A 23,131-nucleotide genomic window follows, 5' to 3' on the forward strand; every position below is an offset into this window, starting at 1 on the left:
GGAGGAGGGATGAAGAGATGGGAGGGTTTGAAACTATTATAATAATTTAAGAAAGAGAGAAGTTTCGAACCTGGGCGCATGTGTAGAAAACCAACACCCTATCCACTAAGATATTGGACCACATGCGTAATACTAGGTAACCCAACTTAATCTGTACTTTAATTCTAGTTAAAATTCGACTAATAATTGCAATAAAAGAATTTATGATGTAAAATATGTCACATAATTTGTTGTACGAATTTGGTGTATACAGCACCACCCATTTGCTACAAAAATTGTACTTGTGAATGGTAATATCCACGAATTATAGGATCCCAAATGGGTATCTTATTAGAGCAGCTCCAGCGGGAGCTCCTGCTCGAGGGACGGGCTCCGGAACAGGGTTGGATTGCCCGAGGGAGGAAGTCCAGTGTTGGCTGGCGAGGGAGCTCTAGTAGGCTCGAGCGCCAGGTGCGTCGATTTGTGCCGGCCCGAGCGCCCGAAGGCAATCTGACGTGGGTTGACATCAGGACGACGTCTCCACGCTTTTTGAGGGCCACAGAGGTTGTTGCTGCTGTTCGGGGCAGCCGCAGTGCTGGTGAGCCTGAGCTCGCTTCAAGGCAGCCATGATAGCATTAGAGATGGGGGGCTCCATACCGGGACTCATGTTTTGGGCAGTGGGCAACCGCTCCAGAGCAACACTGAAGCAGAGCTCCAAGGCTCGGCATTGCAGAGGGTGGGAGGAATTGGGGTGAGATTTGATGCATGCTTGGCAGAGGAAGCCGGTGAGGGAGGACAAAAGGGTTCCGTCGACCCGCTTCGGTAGAGACAAAAGCAGCAGCAACAAATGAAATCAACGATGGAGATGCAACGGTTAAGACAAGTTTTGTGAAAAAAAATACTATTATTTTATAAATAAATAAAATACTATTATTTTATTGCCTATTACTAAGGCTATTCAAGTGCAACGATGGAGATGCAAAAGGCAGTTACTGTTCACTAGGTGGATTGAATAGTGAATAGCCTAGAGGGAGGGTTCCCACGCTGGAGTTGCTCTTACGTGTCTCAAAAACACCAATTATCAAATCAAGAGTATAGTAAGAATTTAAGAATGTGCATAGCAACATCAATGATAAGTATTAAAGGGATTGCAAAAGCAACAACTTAAAAAAGATAAAATAAACTTGACAAAAATAGCATAGAGAAACCAAAAAACTCACGTCACTAAAATGTAATATTTGTTCTTACGAATCGAAGTTACATTGCCAAAATAAAAACCAGCACCATATTGCCAAAGAAAACTTGTAGAACAATGGGCAAATTTGGGAGAGATTGTCTTTAGCAATCTAAATGTGCATCACATCATAACACTCAAACACTAATTTGAAGATTGAAAATCTCTTAGAATCTACATTCAACATTACCCATTAATAAGTAATTTTCTTCATAATTTGATACTTTACGTGTTTCTTACTACGATTATCAGCATGGCCTCAAGCACACTACACTTCTTAAGTGATTTTTAAACCAACAAGAATTTTAAATTCAATTTATTCAGGGAGTTATTTTCCCTGAAATAGCACAAAATACCATATACTTTGAAACCTCTGTTGCTTGGGACTGAAGAAAAGATGATGACATGTCACGTAACCAAAACAACACACTATTATGTTTTGGGTACCCCACGTGCGACAAAAACGAACAATTCTCTATAGCCCACGTCCCAATTGGACTATGGACCCACTCAAGGTCCAATCCAAATTTTATTTATAAACTCTTATTTAAATTTTATTAAATATTTCCTCATGCAAATTGGAAACCAAATCCAAATCTGAGAAGGAAAACTTGCTTCGAAAGTAAACGGATGAAAAACAACCCACGTCCCGCATGACCGGCATTAAATTCCCGAAATTACCAAACCACCCTCCCACCAAACCCGCAGATACCTAAAATATCCCTATCAACGGTCCACAAAACGGTCCCTTCTCGGGCGCCATATCTAATTTGCCGCTGTGCAAATTAGACAATCCATACAATTCAAAATCCTATTTTCTAGAGGCCACGAAAGGTTCCCACCGCCTGAGACTAGTTACGTACAGCGACTCCGCCGTAAATTAAAACTCTAAACCGCCACGAATCTCCGAAGTGCCTCCGATAAATAAAACCTTTCCTGATCCATTTGGTCCCGGATTCTCAGATTTTGAACCGTTTCTTGCTTCTGGATTTTTTTTAAAAAAAATTTTGTATACAGAGTTATTTGTAGTTATTTTTCTTTCAATTTCTCGCCGATCCGGTCGCTTAATTCGTAAGTTTAGCAGCGATGTCGACCGATGAGTTTGAATTCGAAGACCAAATCTCGATGACTATTGATAATGACGAAGAAATTCTGGATTCTGGGTCTGATGGGGGCGATTCGAACAACGCAGTTTCGGGTCGGTTTGGGGTTTTCACCCGGAGCGGGATGGTCCGGGTGGACGACGAGAGTTTCGAGCACGAGATCATCAGGAAGAGCTTTGTTTTGGGCATGGGTTTGGCCGGGAGGGACACGAATATTGTGGCGGTGCACAAGAACTTCAGCTCCGATCCGACGAGGAGGGCGAGGTTCGAGTCGTTTAAGATTTTCACTCGGGCGGTGGCTCGGAAATGCGGCGGGAACGCCAACGTTAAGTACGGTTGGTACGGCGGATCGAAGGAGGAGCTTTGTGATGTTTTGGTCCATGGCTTCAGTCGGTGCAGGGAGCCTGCTCCAAATGAAGTGTCGTACGGTGTCGGTGTTCATATGATTCCTGCCGAATTTACATGTGATGGGTGAGTTTTTTTATTTGTACCCATTTCTTGTTTGTGTTTGATCTTTGAGAAATTTGATATCTTTGAAATCGAAGCGTTTCATTTTTATCGAAGAATTGATGGGTTGTATTGAGCGTTTGGGTAGGGCATTGTCCTCGGTTGTTGATGAAAGTGGGCTGAAGCACATGTTGCTGTGCCGTGTGATATTGGGGAAGGCGGAACCGGTGGCGCCGGGGTCGAAGCAATCACAACCAAGCTCCAAGGAGGTGGACACTGGAGTGGACAATTTGGTCAATCCAAGAAGATATGTTGTTGGAGTGCTATCATGAACTCTCACATATACCCTTGCTATTTGATCAGCTTCAAAGCTCCTAGTACTCTCCCAAATGGTTAGTAGCGCAATTCGAAAGTCGAATTGGTGATTTGGTTTCTGTTATTTCTTTTGATTTGTTCGATGGAGATTTCGGGTTTTCGAAATGAGATTTGACTCTGGTTTCGTATGTTCAGTTGTTTCAGGTGTTCCAACAATGCAGCGGAGTGCTTTGAGACCACCCCCCACGTCTCCATGGATGAGCTTCCCTGCTCTGCTGTCCATTCTCTCAAAGTTCTTGCCTCCAACGAAAATGCAGTTGCTCGTTGTTTGTCACAACGAATTCAGAGTAAGTTTTTATGGAATTTTCTATTTAGCATGTTTAATTTTCATGAATGGCGACGCCTAATTTCGAACTCTCTGGTTATTCATTGTGCTTATGTGTGTTCGATGGATTTACAGGCGAAGAAGATAACACGCCCGCAGCTGATACAGAGAGTGAGGCAGATTGCCGGTGACAGGCTGTTGATTGGAGTGATCAAATCTGTCAAGAGGCAGACTGATGCCGGGGCAAATGCATGACGTTGTTGGTGTAGTTTTTTGTTGAACAACCCTTAGGGCTTTACTTTTTGGATACACAGATTTAGAGATGATTTAGACAGACAAGTCACCACAGGTTTTTTGTTTTTCCAAATGTCGAATATTAGCAAAATTCAAGCCGGTTTCCTTCTTCATTGCATCAAACTCTGCCCTGTAACGAAAAATCAAAATCAAAATATACAGATTGGTTCTCAAAATTGGTGGTTTCTGGTTGTTTCTTCATGTGTAGCAGTGACCGACTTTGAATTGGCAGATACGTGAAGAGCGTAGCAAGTTGTGACCGACTTTGAATTATAGCGGCCCTTTATTGTGTTTGACTTTCGTCGCCCTTGGCCGGCTGAGAATATTAATCAATTGCTTGATCAGCAAGCATAAAAAAAATAAAATGAGAAATTGGTTGCCTTTACATGAAGAAAGAGGAGATGAGGGTAGACAGCAAAAACCAATTAAGAATTGAAGTAAAAAATGAAGATAAAATCGAGCACAATGACGTTCTATGATTCATACCGCTGACGCTACTTAGTGAGATAAGGGTGGTGGTTGTACTCTTTTTTACAAGGCCAGATTGTACAAAATTTGAAAAAGTTAAAAAAGTTGATGTGTAATTGTATAACTTATCTCATTTCCATAGTAGAAGGCCAGATTTATTGACTGTTCAAACAAGCCGAACGGGTTAAGGTAGAACCAAAGATTAGTTTACAAATGAGTTCTTATAATTACAATGACGTATGCCCTCGCCGATATACAACGTGAAGTTTTGTTTTCCTAACAAGAACAAATGTAAATCCTCTTGAATATGGAAAGAAGGCCCGACAACTCCTACTTCTTATCACCCAAAGCACTTAATCGCCTCTCCAGCTGTGTAAAAGAAACAAAACTAAGATCAATATAAACAATGATTAGGGTTTTAAACATCTTCGCACGCTGTTATTATCGAAACACGTTTTTTTTCCAAAACTAACAACCTAAATACATTATTACATCCTATCTCCAATTCAAATTTGCTATTCAGGCATCCGTATAGGAAAAGCATATTAATAGAAGGCGCGCGTAAACAACCAGGGGAAGTCCGGTAATGGGTACAAACCTTGACATTCCTTGTTTTCTGTATCTGCAACTCTTCGACAAGTTTGTCAATTCTGATAAGATTATCAAACAAGATTAGATTATTGAATGGAGCATGCTTCTTGGAAATAATAGAAGAAATCTCGCGCACCTTTGTTGAATACCAATCACATGGGATTCTAAGACTCTCTCTCTTGCAGAAGCCGTACACATCTGCAACAGTACAACAAGATAATCAATATAAGTACGTCTGGACTCTGGTGTATACAAACTGCAGACTAGACCTCATTTGATTTGTGTATCGAACTGAAGTTTGAAAACCACTGTACCGGGTTTTTAACCAGTCAGCTATAATGCACAGGTTCAGAAGCCACATAAAGATCCAATACCTGCAAGTTCTTGATACTGGTTACTGCCTCTGTGATCTCTGTATGATTTCCTGTCATTGAGAAAATTAAAGAAAATACATTAACGTATAAAATACAAGAAAGTCAATTTTAAAAACAAATAAAAAATCTCAAAATACTACTGATAAATGACAGGAGAATCACCACTCACCAGTGATTTGATCTACAATTTCAATCAATCTCATTGTTTCTTCCTGTTAGAATTACAATAATAGTAAGAATACCAAAACATAATTTCTCAAGTATGTGAAAGAAAAGGTTTCAATGTGCACCTTTTGCATGGCGTTTTTCTGCAAAATATAATGGAGCGCAGGAATAATGGAAGCAGATGTACCAATTACAGAAGAGATTATAAAGCCGTTTGGAGTGTCCTGAAGGGAAACATCAATAAGAATTACGACATAAGTGCCAGTGCTTCATAAATATCCCAAAAACAAACAATTATTCAATCAATTTAAAATTTAGAGGAAGAGAAGATGATTGTTTTAAGGTTTACACTGAGAAACACTTATAGAAAGCAAGTTAAAAGTTTTCATATGCATAGTAAAACATCAGTTTTTCCTAATCATCTGCATGTAGATTGTTAAAAGATAACTCATGTTCCATGATAACTTATTACACTAAATGTTATAGGCCAGCACACCTTAGGACTGGAATATGGGACCGTGCTATTGAATCGCCCCTGCAACCCTTGGTCATCTGATGCGGTCTCTGTTAACCCCAGATAAAATTGATAAGAATTTTTCTTATGTTATGACAAAGAAACATTCAATTTCAATAAGGATGTGAACCGATGATATAGATAGAGAAATATAAATACCATATGAAGAACAACTACCATCTCTCTTCTGATGACGTTCTAAGTGATCACTGCTCAAGATCAACAAGTAGATTTGAGGAATCCCTCGGTTAACAAAATCCAGATACTGAATTAGTTTTCTCCAATATCATAGTAAAACAAAAAGGGTAATCAAAATGCAAATCATTAAACTAGTCAACATGATGAATGCACGAAACAAACGTCCATATTGGGGGGGGGGGGGTGTGGGGGTGGGGGTGGGTGGGGGAAGGAAGTTTAGCATGTGATGTTTCCAACCTACGTGTACAAGCATTTGATACAAGTTACATTGACTTGAGATGTATCTGAAACAAGTTACATTCACTTGAGGTGCATGAAGAAGTAATCAAGCAAAGGCTTCATAAACACAACCAAGCAGTGGAAGTATCGCTAAGTGGAAAAATTATGGTTGCTTTGAAACAAGAAAAATATTAAAAGTAATCAGAGTTCTGAACTTGCCTGCCCTCATCACCACTGACAGAAGGGGAATGATCGGTTTTTGAGGAAGGTACTATTCTTTCCAAATCAACACCAAAATAGCCACTCTTTTTTCCTTGCACTGATGGTGATAAATCAGCAATTTCTTCAATTTCCCCAAGGCCAGAATCTTTTCTACTATAATTGAAACTATCCACATGTGCATTAATGGGATCTCTGCATACAACTTAGCACAGTATTAATACTTCCTAAGACATTATAGATTGTGCAGAATTAAACAATTTACGTTTGCCTTTCCCCCCACACACCTTTCTGTCAGACCAGCTGATTTACCAAATCCACCATTCTGTTTGCAGCTCCAGTCTTGGTTTTCAGCAATGGTGATGCCATCATCATCTTGAATCTAAACACAGAAAATAGTATTCATCTGAGTATGAATCACCTTAAGTTATGCAATAAAAAACTCTTAGCCTCTTGCAGACCGTTCCGCAAAGTAAAAAGAAAGACATATACATATTAGAAATGACCTACTCACAATAGCAGCCTGTCTTTTCAAATCATCTACATCAAAATTCCATGCACTGATGCCTCGTATATACTCTTGCTGGAATAAAGAAATTTTTAAATCATATATAAAATTTGAATTTAAAAGAAACAAAATATATACATAACATTGTGAACTTTTGTAAAAGAACTGTTACAAATTAATATTAGTCATTACCTGTGATAAATGGTCTTTGTCACCATAAAAAGACTCACTTTGTGCAAAGAACTCAGCCTCTTTTTCCTGATAAAAAGAAGGCACATCAAAACATGCAATATAGAAAAACTACAGAATAGTAGAACTTTATGAAAGCCATACAAGTCTGAAATGGAATGCCAACCTTCAACATTCTAAAACGATCTCCAAGGGGAGAAAGACCATTAAGAATTGACTCCGCTATAAGCTCCTTTGAATGCACATGTTTGAAGAAACGGTGATTCAAGAGCTTTTCTGCAGTAGGACGCTTCTTTGGATCCTTAACTAAGCAGGCAGCAACTATCTCTTTAAATGACTACAGGTGAAAATTGATTTCAGAGCAGGTTGTAAAAATAGTGACCATATAAAGATTATTACTGGAGTCACACCTTTGAAAATTTCTTGTCCCTCTCATAGTCAAGGCCAGGAGGAGCATTCTGTAAGGTCATTAACAAAACCTACAAAGGCAATAATAATAGGGATACCACATACCAAAAGTTAATAAAAACAATGATTTCCTCAAGAAAAGAAAGGCACTATTTTGAGCTATGTTTCGTGAATAAATAATATAACCATGACCATGTCAATTACCATAAATAAAAATAACACAAACAGGTGTTTAATAAATGTGCATGCACACAATGCAATCTCGGTAAGAATTTTGTAATGTTTGATTTTAATTTTACGAAAAATTCAATAGCTCCATGTCCCATGCAATCTAACTACGAAGAGTAATGAGATTTACCTTCATTGGTGGGTACTTGGAAAATGGAGCATGACCATGAGCAAGTTCCAGTGCTGTTATCCCAAAAGACCAGATGTCTGCTCTGTTTGGATACGAATAACAGACCCCACGAGGATTTGAACGACAAGTTAAAGTTAGAGAAAGCTTAAAGAAATGAAATTCAAGATTATCAAATATACACATCAATAAGTATTCTTCCATGACCAACTGTAAACAAATCATCCACTCACTTAAAGTCATATCCATGCAATTGCTGCATAACTTCCGGAGCCATCCTGTGAAAAAAAGGGGGTCACACTGTTAAATATGAAATGCAAGGAGTTCGAAGACCAACTCGAACATTATATATTTTTGAAATAGTTCCCAATAGTCGATAGACGATATGTAGACAGAGAAGGTCCAGGCCATCACCAGCAAGGAGTTCCAACAAACGTTTTTCTTGCATGTTGTCTGTGGCCAGTGTCGAACAAGCTCGCTGAAACTCCAAAGTCTGCTAACTTAACTGCACCTTTTGTATCAACCAGTATATTACCAGCCTGTAAATAATAGGGTTAAAAAGCTTTAATAAGACACATTTGGTCAAGTTGGCTTTGTAGAGAAAATATACATACATACATGGACTTGTAGTAAATGCAATCAAACATATGGATGATCAAATCTAGTAAACTACTATGTGCCAATACAACCACTCATGGCTAGCCATAAATGTGCATATAGCAACACTTGTATTTAACATTTTGCCCCGATATGCAAATAGTAGTAAGCTAAATCCAAACGGAGAGTCCAAAAAACACCATAAGTTCATAACACAAATACAAGGCTGAGTGCTATTAACATACCTTAACATCTCTATGAATGTGTCCATGGCAATGCAGATAAGCAAGGGCTTTGAGAACCGCATACAACAAAGTCGCGATAACGGGCTGCTCAAAACCATCAGGGTGGGCAGATTTCATGATGTGAAGACACGATCCAGAGGCCATGTAAGGCGTGACGATCCAGAGGCTACTGCCGGCAGTGAAAGAGCAGTGAGCCTTGAGCAGATTCGGATGGTCAAGCAGGATCATGGTCTGCACTTCTCTCCGAATAGCGTCCTGTGGATGCAGGGTGAAAATTGCAATTTACAACAAAACTGGGGGAAGTGTGCAAGATAAAAACCAAAAAATGGAAAGGGAAGTTGAAGAGGGAGTGGGGAATGAAAAATACCAAGTCGTTCCCGCATTTCTCAAGGTCGAGGACTTTGATAGCGACGGTTTGATTAAGTGGAATGCAGAGAGCTCTGTAGACGGTGGCGCTCACGCCCTGACCAACTTCTTCGTACAGTTTGTAGTCTTTTGGGTTCACCGGAAAGTCCTTTTTGGGTAAAAATTCCATGGCTTTTTTAACTGTAGTAGTACGTCATCAACAATCAAAACCCCTCCTGCTTTTGCTCCCTACAAAATTAAAAATCACACAGATAAAAAAAATATAAGATAAAGCTAATTAATTTGCAAATTAAACCCAATAATAAAGCAAACTCAGTGATTAAAATGGTGGAAAAAAATGCAGAAGTAGAAGATTACAGCAGGAAGCCCTGGAAGGCTGCAACAAGGTGACAGAGGAGGAAGACGAAGAAGAAGGAGAAATGGGCGGGGATTAAAATATGCAGAGAGATGAATCCAATGACTTGTTTCGACGAATCCGCCAATAAACTCGAAACTCCGTGAGGGTTTGTCCCTTTGTGCTTCCTCCTCAAAGCCCTCACTCGCCCTTTCCGTGACTCACCTTGCTTTGGTGCAATCAAAAGATATTTCTGAAGGATATTTTATATTCAAATCAATCAGAGTCAGAGAGACTACCAGTGGAGGGTTTTTTCCTTTTTCAGATTTGTAGATTACGACATATCATATATACTAAAACCCGTAAGGGTTGGTCACTGTGGATGACCAGTGGACTTCCCATTTTGTCCTCGCCCATTCTTCTTTTATTTCAACTTTGCCCCTTTTGCTTTCTATATATACTAAAGCTCACGGATTGGCACTGTTCATTAACAGTGCCCACCCGGTTTAGTCCCTCACCTGCTGAGCAATTGTTTGTCCTTTTCTAGAATTGTGCAGTGAGTTGGCCATTTTGTTCTTTCCGCTTTCTGGTGCCGTTCTCCATCATCCGCGGTTCTTTGCTTTTAAAAACCCAAACAATATTTTTATAATTTTTTATCCTTTTTGGCGCCACAAACTATGTGGCTGGATTTAACTCCTGACAACTATAATTATTTGTTTTGTCCTGCAGTCTATTTGTTTATCATTTTTTTTGTCCAAAAACCAATGTGTTTATCCATGGGGTAGAACAATTGATGATTGTTTTGTTTATTATATATACATAATTGTTTTTCTCAAGAACTCCCTCACCGACTGTTGCAGCTCTCTCTGAAAGTGGATTTTCTTTTTTATGCATGTTATTATTTTATTTCTCTCTCACTGTTTTTTTTCCATTTGAGAAAGAGGCAAGAGGAAAAGGGGGATGCCATTGCCATTGTCTGGTGGCAGCAATGAAGGCCCATTCCTCGAAAAAGGGATAATAAATGCAAAGTGGCAGAGAAATATACATACATGTGTGTGTATATACTAATACTCAACAAGATGAAATTACTGTTCATTAACAGTAAGCGGACGAAATTGCCCTCCAATTCATTTGTTATCTGCCCTTTTTTCCTTTTTTTAACAGTAAAAAGACGACTTTGCCTTCCATCTCCACCTGTCGATCACTCCTCAGCTTCTGTCATTTTCAATGGCATAAATGCCCTCTGTTTCTTCTCCATTATGCCGTTTGTCCACGCGTCGATCATCGCTCCACATCGACTACTTCTCGACCTTTCTTCTCTACTTTTCCCTCCGTTCCACTTTTCTCTCTCACAATTCCCTGCTTCTGTCGCTCTTGAACCTCGATTCCTTTCGCTCTCCAAGGCTACCTTCTCTCCCTTTTCCACCGTGCGATCTTTGTCTCACAAGTTACCAACCGCACTTTCTTGCTAAAAAACCTTCACTGCTTTCTCTGTTGCTAGAGGTTGCTTTCTCTTCTGCTCTCGCAGGGCCTTCAGTTCTCACTTAGATTCCAGAGTAGAAGCCCAGAAAGCTAATATGGCAAAGCGAGAGCTTTCCAGCACTCTCAGGAACTTAAAAGGTGAAAAGAAACGATAAAATTTTGGTTTTTTATTTATTGTTAGTGTTAATTTCTGATTAAATTATTATTTTTGATAAACCCTTTTAGAATCTGATCTAGGTTTTGCTTAAATTCATCTTGGTGTTGTTTAATTTTGAGTTATATAATTTTCTGGTGGACCTTTAATTGTATTTACAGATTAATACAACGTAATTGGGTTATTTTTTTAAGTACTGTAGTTTATGCAAAGAGCAACTTAGAAGGAGGTGAAGAAAGAAGATGTCAAACCATAACTTATCACCTCAGGTACCTTTTAGACCTATTGCATGTCAAAATCAGCTTCAAATTTGTGATTTAATATAATTGAATTTTAACAAGTTTTTAGTGATTTTGTAGAATTTTACGTTTAATAACCAAGTGGATTACTTTACTTGGTTGGACCAGTTTTTATAGCTATATTTCAACCTTTCCTCTGATAGCTTTTAACGATTGGATTTCTCGAGTCTACTTTCCATGCTTTGACCATTTCATTTGGCAGAGGGTTCTGGGTTTTGGAGAATTCTTCATTAAATTGGTGGGTTTGTAGAATTGTACCTTTATATTTCTGGGTTTGGTTTTATGTCAGTTTAATAAATTTTTTTAGGTTTTGCAGAATTTTTTGTGATTAAATTTCTGGCTTAAGTAGCGGTTTTTGAGGTTGTGGTCTCCAAAAAAAGGTAATTTTTACATTAATTCTGTGAAAATTTGTACATATCAATGTGTTAGAATATTTAAGGGAATTTAAAATAAAATATGGTATTGGTATTGGTGGGGACGATGTATGGGAATTTTTCAAGGATTATTGGAATCTCATGGTAAGGAGTGATGTAGAAACTTATAGCTGCAGCAGTTGATGCAGGTTTCCTTTCTATGAACCTGATTTTGGATGGGGAAAGCCACCATGGGTGACTTCAGGTACGGAGTTCAAGAATCTGATTGTGTTAATGGATACACGAGATGAAGATGGCATAGAAGTATCCTTGAATCTCAAGGAAGAAGACCTGGCCATATTTGAAAGCACTAAGGAGCTGCTTGAGTATGCATCTTTAAATCCAACTGTAATTTTGTTTAGTATTGTTGAACCTTTTATGATCTTTCATTGTTTTGTTTCTTGCTTCTATTTTTCTTAGGTGTGTGCTAAATTGGATGTTGGTTTGGTTGTTTCCAATCTTTCCCCAGGACTTTCGATACCCAATAGAGAATATGAAAAACCCAACTTTAATTTTGTAAATTTATTGTCCTAAATGAAGGTAACATGGGAATTTGTTCTGAATGGTGTTCAAAGAACTTCAAACTCAACTTTGTCCTGAATGATGATCTGTTCTCTGGATGTCTGATATCAATTTTTTATTTGCTCAGAGTGATCTGATTTACATCTTTTGCTAGGGTGGTAATGTGCCTCCACCATTCAATTTATTTGAATCTACTGGTCTCCCATATGAGATTCAGAGGTATGGAATTATTCTTCTGTTTTTGTCTCTTTTGTGTAATCCTGGTAAAGTTACCTGAGTGTTTTGTGCAAAGTTATGTGATTGCTAGAGGTCCAATGTTGAGTTCCTCTTAACAATTGAGCCCTTTTTGTCACTATTCATATTGCAGGTTTTGAGCTTCCACAAATTTCAAGGCGTTCAAACTTTACTCTCGAATGAAATGGTAATTAAATTTCTTAAAATTATAGTTTATTACTATAAAAGATAAAGACTTATTTTCTCAGCATTGTAATCTATGTATGTTTACACGTTATCCAACTTGCTTCTACAAAATCAAAATACTTATATCCACCTACAAAATTCTGTTGAAGAAGTGAGATTTTTAAACTGCAGTTTTTCTTTAATTATTCACAAATGTATGTACAAGTTAACGAAAAAACATGTATGCTTTTTTGGTGAATTTAATTTGAATTGTTAAATTTTGGTAACAAAAAAACCTATGATAAATTAAAAGACTATCATTAAATAAGATTTTCTGCTCAGTGTACCTCTATATAATTCTATTTGAACTCACATTTTTTTTTTAATTTAAATTTTATTTCTCTGCATAGTCTGGAAAAATTCTGCTTTCCTAATCATTTCACACAATTTTGTTTAGTTTTAAAAGTTTTGCTATAATTTTCTCTGATGAAAGGACATTCTGTGACAAAAACCAGGATCAATTTGTTTGCAGCTTGAAGATTTTTACTTTCACCAAGTTTATCTTCAACTCCAGGTATTTTCTCCCATTGACAACTTAAAATCAACTGAACTGCACCTCTATACTTGCATAACTCTGTTTTTCTCTCCTCCTTAAATTCATATATGGAGATAGGAAGTTTAAGAATCTTTGTTCCTGCTAATAGGTTTAATAATAGTGACATTTGAATGATCTTTGTTTCCAGGAAAATGATTTTAAAGAATTGTAGCTGTGATTCAGAAAATAGTTAGATTTTTTAAAGCTGACACAGGTTTTTATGAATATCAGGCTTTGAAATACAATGTTGTTCTAGGCTGTCATCTAGATTCCCAATCACATGTTTCCACGGTGGTTTCAAAGAGGTCCTTGAGACGATCAGATGTTGTACTCAGCAGCCACCATTATAATAAGGTTAGGTGTTGAGGTTTTTCCTTAACTTATTTTTCTCTTGGAATATGAAACCCTATGTTTTTCCTGCATGTTGGTACATGTAAATAACACAATGGTTCATAATCTTTTATTTAGAGTTTAATAAATATGATAAAAGTGGATCATAATTTTTACAATAACCTAACATGGCTATTTTTGAAGGTAAGACCGAGCGTCATTCTCTTGGTCACTAGATGCCTTGAGAATTTATAGTCACTCACCCAACTTGGGATTTGAGTAATCATGAATAACTCGATTTTGTGTTACTATGTGATGCGGTGGTGAGAGGACTTTGGTATGGGAGGGAGGACTAGAGAGAGATGTTTAGATTTGAGAAGGGTAATTGGTATTGAAAATTGAGATGCCTATATACCATGGCAGGGTCGGTTCCAGCTTTTTCTTTTCCTTGGTATGCATTATTTGTCCCTTTCTTTTAATTTGTTAGTTTAAATTATTCCTGCAATTTTGTATGAACTATGTGTGTGTAGTGATAGATTGTAAGGTGATTGAGATTTGTGCAGGTAATTACTATAAATACAAATGGATGGTGCATACAAATTACTATAACTTCAAGAAAAAACAAAACAGACCCAGATACCAATTCACTTCAGTCCTCAAACATCTCGATCCATTCCAGCTTTTTCTCTTCCTTGGTATGCATTATTCCTCCCTCTCTTCTCTTAATTTTTTCTTTTTGTTTAATTATTTCTGGAATGTTGGAACCTGAATTTCCAGAATTATTGTGATTTTGGAACTCTAATTTGGGATGCATGTAAATGAAAAGTCTTATATATTTGGTCTTTACTTACAACCTCTCTCTGCTCTTTTTCTCTCTCTCCAAAACTCAAATTTGAAGTTGTCATGCATTTTTTTTTTTTTATTATCACTGTCACCTTTTGATTTGCCTTATGGTTTTATCATCGTACATCATTAGTTGACTACTGTCTTTGTTTTCTTCTGCAGCATGGAGAGCTGTACAAGGCACTTTCTGCAATTTATTGCAAAATAATGTCAGTTATCCCTTCTTTGGATACAACTCAAACTGGGAGCAAGTCTGGTATCCAAGCTTTACGTTCGTTGCATGTAGCACATGAAAAGTCTTAAGAATGTAGTAAGCTTTATTTGGCAGGTATTCCCTCAATAGTTAAGGAAACAATTATTTTCCCCTTTCTGCTTTGAAGAAATAGAATTCTCTTTAGATGTTTACATTTGTTTCATTCATGATGAGGTTGTGTATAAATTGCATTTGCATTTGTAACTCAGTTTTTGACTCGAACATTGTTTATAAAGATTGCAGGTGCATAATCTTTCATATAATTTTCAATCCCGCAGCAACGCGCGGGTGCAAATTCTAGTACTATCACTAATTCAGTATTTAACTGCCTGCAAGTTAAAAGATTTTAAGTGTTATTTTCGTGAATTGTGATTTGAGAGTTCCGTACTGCATTATTATGGAATTGGATGCTCTCCTGAGTTTGGGCTCAGAGCCTGACCAACACACAAATAATGATTAACCAATCCTTGTATTTTAGTTAAGAGGTTGTTGAGCCGGAGTTCAGGAGAAGATTCAATTCCTATTATTATGACAAGTTTGATGTGCAATTTAAGTTTAAATTTCTTTTATATATAATGATGTATTTTCTCTTCAAGGGAAGTATGGCTAAGAGGAGAAATTAGCGTTTCAATCAGAAAAAAATGAGTTCAATAGAATATCTTAACTATTAGAGTAATTCACTAATTGTTGATTTTTACTTCCTTCTGATAATTTTAAAGTGAGACTTGTTCAAATATCTTTATAAATTTATTATTGTATTTTTTTTTTTGTCAAATAAATAAATTATTTTAATGGAAAAAAAATTGTTTGCAGAACAATATATAAATAAATTACCTGAAAGAAAAACAATAAATAAATTGTCAACAAAAATGGAGAAATGCTGTGTTTAGTGAAGTATTGGGGCTCCAGCTATTAATTAGATTAGACAAGTGCGCGCGTAATTGTTTTCTTCAGGCCTTTCGTTCCCGAACTTCCCGCCTCCTGCGATTTCTTGATTATTGGGCCCAAAATGATTAAGTCATATTCGGCCTGTCTTTCATTTACCCAGCCCAATTTTATAGCCTGTTTTGGTCAAACCGTCTTAAGTGCTTCTTATCTGGAGATGTCGATTTGCACATAAAGGATTCAAATAAAGAAATTAACGTTTGAGTAATATTAATCTGATTAGATGGCGTCTGTCATAAGCAAGGTTTTAAAAAACGCTAAGCATTAGTCAGATGGCAGGCTGTCGCTTAGCGTCTAGGCTACTAGGCAGGGTCTAGGCAGGCGCCTAAGCGGATTTAAGTAAATTTCTTGTATATCTTGTAAATAAGTTCATATTGACACTTACAAAAAATTATACTTGTATGAAATTCATGAATAAGATAATAAAATGCAAAAAGAGTATCAAACAAGTCCAAAATTTAAGAACACATTAAGCATATATGCCATATAACCATATTGATGAGTATTGTAGGATGATACATGTACAATAAGTTCACAATTTAAAACCACATAAAATGCAAAATATGAGGAAAATAAGGAAATATAGTAATGTAGATAGGATTTTTTTTCTAATTAAAAAAAAAAAAAACTACCTAGCACTGCTAGCCCGCCTAAAGCCTAACCAATTTGCAAGAAAACACATCAGATCACCACTGCCCAACGCTTAGGTCGTTTTTTTAGAACACTAGTCATAAGTCATTGAAAAATGATATTTAGAGCACAAAATTGCTTACTCTTAATCACTACACGGCAGCTTAGGGGCTAGGGATGAATATCATACCCGATTTTACACGGCACGTCCTGAGTTCGATTTATAGCGTCAGTGAATCATACGATAGTGACTAGAAAAAGAATGAAATGTCTTTGTGAGTCTTCCTAGTCCTTGAAATGATGGATTGTCATGGCGAAGTCATCAGCTAGTCCTTTTACAAAAAAAAAAAAAAAAAAAGATCACCTCCCTTATATATATGACTCTCACATAGAGTGATGGATTTACATGTGGTCAACAATGTGATTAGTTTTTTATGACCAATTGTAAAAGAATGGACTCCAACCCTGGGTGCGGAATATGTTATAGTCTAGCAATTTTTTTGATATATATATATATATATATATATATATTACTAGATATACGGTTGGACTACCGGTGAGGACAATAGTTAAGAGATTCGACTATAGAAACTCTTTCAAGTTTAAAAATTAAAAAAATGAATATCACTAAACTAATATACAATTCATAAACTCCTAATGGATGTATGAAACCAAGCTTAGTAGCTTAATAATTTAATTTCTTGTAACACATTTTTCTGTATGGAAGTTGGGTATATAGCTGTTTAGGTTCGGGCCCAAAATAATATTATTGGGGCGAGTGTGGATTTATGTTCGACTCAAAGTTTTTCAATATACTATGGCCTACCTGGTGGTCCTAAGCCGTTCAGCAAGGATGGTCGAATCCTATCTCAAGAAGGAGTAGTTCGGATGAGCGAAGGGGTCGAAGAAGTCCTGATACGATAAAGGGTCTTAGTGCAATTTGGATTCTCGACCAGCAATGAATACGACCTTAAAAATGGGTGAGTTCAAAGTCCTAATAGGAGTAGGATTGGTCGAAGTGGAGTTGGAACAGAACAAGAAGTCCCAATCCAGGTATGATTTTGACTTGATCCCAAGGAGGATTTGGTGCTATAAATACAAGACATCATGCAACAATCAAGGCCATCCAATTGAACACACAATTGCCCTGCGCAACGCTCTCAAACAACTTGAGATTTTTCATTTTTCTTTTTCCACCAACACACCTTCAGTTTGGATAAATAACACTGTGAAGGCAACCGATGAACATCTTCAGTTTGGATAAACAGCACTGTCGTCGTAGAATCAACTGACCGCGAAACACCTTCAGTTTGGATAAACAGCACTGCATCGAGGCCGACTGATTACCTATCCAAGTCTCGGTTGAGAAGTGTTTCCGAATCCTTATTGGCAGAGGTCATCTTATTAGCCTTCTCAGCGAAGTAAGGTGTTACGAGTTACGACATTCGGCGCATTAAACGCTGAGTGATTTTATGATTAGATACTCCAAGTGAGTTTCAAAGTTCGACATTTTGACGGTCGAACCATATTTACCAAACACACGTCACCTTTGAATATTTGTGTTCATATAGTCTGGTGTCGATTCGACGTGTTTATACTCTCACGAATATAATCACTGTGACTGAATCCGACGCCGATGATTCGTTAACTTTGCAGAACCAACAACCTTGTCTTCAGGCTCGAGAATCCAAAGGCTGAGATTTGTTCCTTCATCGGCCTGCAGTCGCAAGATAAACAAGTCAGCAACGTGCTCAACGCAACGTCAACAAATTTTACTCCTCTGCCGACGAGTTGGCACACCCCGCATTCAATCGAAGGACGTAGTTACCTTATTAGTTACTCGACTTGCGCATCACGTAGATTTTGTAGTTTTTAGGGTCAACAATAGCCAAACTTATTTCTAATTTTCCTGGACAATTTGCAATTACTTAATTCATTTGCTTTTGTTGAAACAAGATGAACAATTTGATTTCTTCCCTTTTTGTGGGCGTATATTGCTACGAAAACGTGTGAGGAATGTCAATTCAATTTCCATGGATATCCGAATCTTCTTTTTTCATCCTCGCAGAAAAAAAAATGTTGACCGTAGGATTCTGCTCTGCTGCGCCAAACCAAGGGCGACAATAACGTGGGCCAAGTTTGTGTTTTGGAATGAGGATCCTCTTCAAATTCTTTAATCGTGTTCATTCATCGTACATTATATGGTTATAAATCATTTAAAATTGAATACAAATAGTGTTTGACGAAAAATTACCGAACAGTTTATGACAAACGGACACGATTAAAGGATATCGTGAATCCTCACAAAGAGGATTTGGAGATGATCCTCATTATGTGGTTTGTTTGTGTGCGCTGTATGTGCTTGGTACGACCAACGAAATAGTAAACGGGCATCAACTAATCCAGAAAGTCGAATTTGAGGAGGGGGTTTTATACTTTTATTGCCTGGGTCGCAAGTCTCCTACACATGAAGGATTAAGGAATAATGACCCAGTCGGTTCAAACTTAAATATTTTATCTGTTAATACACCATTAATTAAGTGCTTAGTGAGTTGTTCCTTGTTCCAATATTGTTTAGTGTTGACAACTTGAGAGACGCATACTAGCTAGGTACAACAAGTCTTCGGTATCCTGTTTAGAATTCTTCAACTTGTAAGAATGCGAGGATATATTATATAAGTTTAACAAAATTAATGTTTCATTATAAAATTCATTAACAACATAAGAAGTAGTCTAATTATTTATAAACATATGTAAATTATGATGACGTTACTTTGTCGTTGATGCATTGAGCAGTTATAAAAATGATGTATATATTGTTTGTCAAAACAAGATTAACAAGCTAAAGATGAGAACAAGTGGGGTTTTGACTTGTCCTGCGAATTCCTCTCGTGACCAGAAAGAAAGTCAGAAAGCTCAAAAACCTTAGTCCATAAGGGATAAGGAGTAGATAATTATAAGCAAGTATCCATCTAGAAGGAAAAGAATTTCAAACATATATATATATATATATATATATATATATATAAGGAATTATTATTAACATTTCAAAAATCTCATTTTGCACTCTAAATTTTCTATAATTAGAAAGAAAAATACACTTATGAGAAGTGTATAATGAAATTTGTGAAATGCTAATAACAATTATATATATATATATATATTACACAAAATAAATATTTAAGGCAATATCACGTGCTAAAGATAGTAAGTCATCACCCTATTAATTTCTGTTAAGATAAGTTAGGACTGAAATTCCAGAAGAAACTGATAATTCATGCATATATATAATCCAAATACATATATATCGATGGGAAAATGTTATTCTGTCGGACTCATGTGATTAGGAACCACTAGTTTTTCTTATGATTTAATAAAAACTGAATTATTATGTAATATGCAAATAATCAATGCTCATTTAATGAAATTTTTAAATGACAAATATACCCATATATGTTTTACAAAATTACAATTTTCCCCCTACATTATTGTTTTTGATAATTATTGTATCACATTAATACTATATCATTTTTAATCATTTAACATATTCAAAACAATTTATATAAAAGTTTAATAAGTACTGTTTTTTTTTTTTTATTAAAAGCATTTTTACAAAAAAAATTTACCAAATACAAAACAACTTTATTTTACATCTATTTATTCTTACAGTACAGTAGAAATTTTTTATTTTTAAGACCACAACAATACCAAACTAGCCCTAATACAATTGTTAATTCAGGTATTGATGCGAAGATGGATGGAAAATAACAGATAAGATTTAGGGACAAGGATTGTCTGCCCTCCCACTTTCAGTGCCCTCCTATTTTGTATGGTCATGGTTAAACCACGTCAACATTTTATATTGTTTTTTTTTTTATAGAGATAATAAGATAAAAATAAATAATAATATAAAATATTAACGTGACTTAATCGTGATTACACAAACAAAAAAATGTCGGAAATGAAAGGGCAGGCAATTCTTATCCGAGATTTAGGCACCCCTTAACCTTTATTCTATTTTCTATAAGATTATCAGATTCTTATCCACCTTTTACTTTTCGCTTTTTTCAACCAGCTCACAATTTGGACTTTTCCACTTTTCTTTCCCCCACGATACTTTCTGCCCAAGTTCCAGCCACCTCAACGAATCCTACCAAATATATTTTTCCTTGGGCCCTTTTTCAAATACTAAAAGATCCAACCAAAAAACATGAAAAATAATTTTATTTATTTATTTTTTTTTTGTTGCTGTTCGATAAGGAGATAAAGGTGAAATCCCTGAATTGCCATGCAACTACAAGTCACAGCCCCAATCACATGAGCATTTAGTACTTCGCCCATGACATGTCTCTTCCTCCTGCTCCCCAACCCACATCTTTTTAATATCTAATTCACTGCAGCGCAATTTATTATTACGAACTAGTGATGTAAGTTAAAAATTTTAGGTTCGATTCTCATTAAAGGTAAATTTAAACCATATTATTACTAACTCTTTGTGAGACTTAGTTCACTTCTCATATAGATAATATCTATTTTTTAAGAGGAAAAAAAATCCACTACAACCCACCCCACGATACACCTCATTGACTTTCTAATCTCCCTCCCCAAGCAAGTCAACCCCATCCCAAGCACATGACTAAGTAGTGAATTGTTACGATCCTTAAAAGTTTTATTTTACAACTTACTACACTACCTCTTGCGTTCACGTTTTTCTTCTCTTTTTAATATCCATCAAAATTGTCAGTATTACGGTATAGTGATACTTTTATAAGTGAGAGATTTTAAGTTGGTATTTCTGTAAGCAAGAAGTTTTAAGTTAAATTATTGTCAAAGGTGAATTCAACTTAAATTAATATGACTAGTCTACTCCCTAATTTTTTAATATAGATAATATCGTATCTATTAAAATATCCACCAAAATTTAGGAAAAAAATATTAATGAGACTCCTTATAAACTTGATGCCACTTATATTTGTAATATAATATTTCATAATATTAACACAATAGTTAATGTAAAATTATAATTCATGATCGCTATAAATCAAAATTACGGTCGTCAAAATTAATTTCAATGGTCCGCATAACAACAAATGATTTACTGACACGTAGTACAGAGCCCTTTCCCCTAGGTTCGACGAAATTCACAAGTGGCTGCTCCAGACATCATCCGCGTGGTAATAAACACGTGCACCGTGTGAATCCGAAGCTCCCATGTCCGAATGCCCCAACGACCGTCAAAAAGTCGTCACCCGCCAATATTGCCCCACGGCTTATATATAAGCCACCCCCAGCTGGTGTCATTTTCCACCGCCAAGTACAAACCATATCTTTCAAACTTTAATTAATTTCATCATCTGCCTCTCTCTCTCTCTCTCTCTCTGTCAAGTCTCAACTTCAAAAACCCTAAATTCTCGATCGAACAAAATTGAAAATGCAAGCGGTTTCCGTATTTTCCGTGTCGCCGAGCTTCAATTCCAACGATTCCGTGAACGATTTCGAAGCCGAATACGCGCAGCTCTCTGCGAATTTCAGCTCCCAGCTCCAAGTCACCGGTTCCGGCGGCGATTTTGAATTCGAGGACGCTGAGAAGGCAGAAATGGAATATAGAGAGGCTCAAAGCGTGGACCATGGCGGCGAATGCGAGAGCGAAAACGAAGACGATTTCTCTTTCGCCCCCACCAACGCCGACGGTTCGCCGATTTCCGCGGACGATATATTCCAAAACGGCCAGATCCGGCCGGTATTTCCGATTTTCAACCGAGATCTTCTCTTCGCCGAAGCGAATGACGGCGATGCTTCCAGAGCCAGAGCGGCCTCGTCTGCAACTTCGTCCTCGTCTCTAAGGCCGCCGTTGAAGAAGCTCTTCTTCGAAGAGCGGGACACGCAGCCGTCGTCGGCGTCCGAGTTGGACGAGCTCGAAGGAGTCCAGGAAGGAACGTTCTGCGAGTGGTCAAGGAAGCCGGTGGAGGCGGCGCCGGAGCTCCGGAACAAGAGCAATTCCACGGGATCCTCGAAGCTGTGGAGAGTCAGAGACTTGAAGCTCCGGAGCAACAGCGACGGCAAAGACGCTTTCGTCTTCCTGAACCCTAAGTCGGCGGCGAGCCCGAAGCCGAGCCAGGAATCGGCGGCGGATGGGAAGAGCAGCGCTGAGATTCAAAAGACGGCGGAGAAGGTAAAGGGGAAGGCTAAGAAAGTTGAAACGGTATCGTCTGCGCACGAAAAACATTACGTGAAGAACAGAGAGAAGAAGGAGGGGGATAAACGGCGGTCGTACTTGCCGTATCGGCCGGTGGTTGGGTTCTTCACCAATGTGAACGTATTGAGCAGAAACGTTCATCCTTTCTGAGGGATATACCGGTCATTAAATTTTGTTTAGTTTCTTTTGGGTTGTTTAATTGTTTAACTAATTTATGTAAATTATTTTTGATAGCAAAGTTGTGTAAATTATTGGGAACGGAGAAAACGAAATCTTTTGTTTTGGGGTGGTTGATGATATGAGAGACATTTTTTAATATAACCGTCACACGAAGTAGTATATCACGCGTTTTTATATAAATAGTGGAATATGTGTTTTAAAAAAGTTAATAACTTAAAAATTAAAAATTTTCACTATTTACATAAAAATATGTGGTGTAATATTCATGTTCCGTCACAACTAAAAATTTCCCAATGATATTATTAGGAACGCACAATCATTTATAATTTTATATTGTATTGAGCTGATAATATTCTTTTCTCTTTCAAATGTACAAGAAGAAATGATGAAATCATTAAATGAAAGAAAAATTCTCATCAACATAAAAACCTTCTCTGGATCTG

General features: G+C 37.0%; 4 protein-coding genes across 8 annotated transcripts; 3 read left to right on the top strand and 1 right to left on the bottom strand.

Annotated features, from left to right (window-relative positions):
- Window positions 1–1,975: 1,975 nt before the first annotated feature.
- On the top strand, window positions 1,976–4,099 carry LOC125477810 (probable inactive poly [ADP-ribose] polymerase SRO2). Its single transcript, XM_048585287.1, is given in 5 exon segments — window positions 1,976–2,787; window positions 2,912–3,075; window positions 3,078–3,155; window positions 3,274–3,425; window positions 3,539–4,099. Coding segments are annotated over 5 exon segments (1,002 nt in total). The 5' UTR covers window positions 1,976–2,299; the 3' UTR covers window positions 3,659–4,099.
- A 171-nt stretch (window positions 4,100–4,270) lies between these two features.
- Window positions 4,271–9,728, bottom strand: LOC125477809 (serine/threonine-protein kinase fray2-like). Of its 2 annotated transcripts, XM_048585286.1 has the most exons (20): window positions 9,471–9,711; window positions 9,115–9,341; window positions 8,748–9,002; window positions 8,320–8,444; window positions 8,139–8,183; window positions 7,909–7,990; window positions 7,553–7,621; window positions 7,309–7,479; window positions 7,146–7,211; window positions 6,960–7,028; window positions 6,733–6,827; window positions 6,446–6,640; window positions 5,969–6,018; window positions 5,792–5,859; window positions 5,421–5,519; window positions 5,300–5,342; window positions 5,131–5,180; window positions 4,893–4,954; window positions 4,764–4,815; window positions 4,271–4,534 (listed from the first exon to the last, which is right to left on the bottom strand). In XM_048585286.1, the coding sequence occupies exons 2-20, from the start codon at window positions 9,280–9,282 to the stop codon at window positions 4,496–4,498; spliced, it is 1,803 nt and encodes a 600-aa protein (XP_048441243.1). In that variant the 5' UTR covers window positions 9,283–9,341; window positions 9,471–9,711; the 3' UTR covers window positions 4,271–4,495. The 2 variants fall into 2 exon arrangements, 1 of the variants encoding a protein (XP_048441243.1); XR_007258716.1 differs by lacking the exon at window positions 4,271–4,534 and having other exon boundaries at window positions 4,771–4,815; window positions 5,071–5,180; window positions 9,471–9,728.
- A 1,080-nt stretch (window positions 9,729–10,808) lies between these two features.
- Window positions 10,809–15,040, top strand: LOC125477542. Of its 4 annotated transcripts, XR_007258574.1 has the most exons (13): window positions 10,821–11,067; window positions 11,286–11,352; window positions 11,443–11,620; window positions 11,699–11,762; window positions 11,936–12,121; window positions 12,472–12,536; window positions 12,685–12,738; window positions 13,232–13,290; window positions 13,543–13,665; window positions 13,846–14,092; window positions 14,205–14,336; window positions 14,647–14,812; window positions 14,974–15,040. XR_007258574.1 is itself a non-coding variant. In XM_048584721.1 (6 exons), exons 2-6 carry the CDS (start codon window positions 12,736–12,738, stop codon window positions 14,785–14,787), a joined length of 441 nt encoding a protein of 146 aa, XP_048440678.1. In that variant the 5' UTR covers window positions 12,481–12,536; window positions 12,685–12,735; the 3' UTR covers window positions 14,788–15,040. The 4 variants fall into 4 exon arrangements, 1 of the variants encoding a protein (XP_048440678.1); XR_007258572.1 differs by having other exon boundaries at window positions 10,809–11,067; window positions 14,647–15,040; XR_007258573.1 differs by having other exon boundaries at window positions 10,809–11,067; window positions 13,851–14,092; window positions 14,647–15,040.
- Window positions 15,041–21,743: 6,703 nt separating this feature from the next.
- On the top strand, window positions 21,744–22,658 carry LOC125477708. The gene has a single exon (XM_048585122.1). It carries the CDS (start codon window positions 21,744–21,746, stop codon window positions 22,656–22,658), a length of 915 nt encoding a protein of 304 aa, XP_048441079.1.
- The last annotated feature ends 473 nt before the right edge of the window (window positions 22,659–23,131 follow it).

This window comes from the organism of the source record quoted next, unplaced genomic scaffold (genome assembly GCF_019419815.1).
Source record: "Pyrus x bretschneideri cultivar Hongxiangsu unplaced genomic scaffold, Pyrus_bretschneideri_v1 Contig22, whole genome shotgun sequence".
Classification (NCBI taxonomy): domain Eukaryota; kingdom Viridiplantae; phylum Streptophyta; class Magnoliopsida; order Rosales; family Rosaceae; genus Pyrus; species Pyrus x bretschneideri.

Coding starts and splice junctions, on each gene's coding strand:
- LOC125477708 (XM_048585122.1), top strand. CDS start 21,744: ATGCAAGCGGTTTCCGTATTTTCCGTGTCGCCGAGCTTCAATTCCAAC.
- LOC125477809 (XM_048585286.1), bottom strand. CDS start 9,282: ATGGAATTTTTACCCAAAAAGGACTTTCCGGTGAACCCAAAAGACTAC. Junction 7,991..8,138: donor TTGCATGGATATGACTTTAA/GTGAGTGGATGA, acceptor GTATCCAAACAG/AGCAGACATCTGGTCTTTTG. Junction 7,622..7,908: donor CCAAGTACCCACCAATGAAG/GTAAATCTCATT, acceptor TTGCCTTTGTAG/GTTTTGTTAATGACCTTACA.
- LOC125477542 (XM_048584721.1), top strand. Junction 13,291..13,542: donor AAGTTTATCTTCAACTCCAG/GTATTTTCTCCC, acceptor TATGAATATCAG/GCTTTGAAATACAATGTTGT. Junction 14,337..14,646: donor CCAGCTTTTTCTCTTCCTTG/GTATGCATTATT, acceptor TTTCTTCTGCAG/CATGGAGAGCTGTACAAGGC.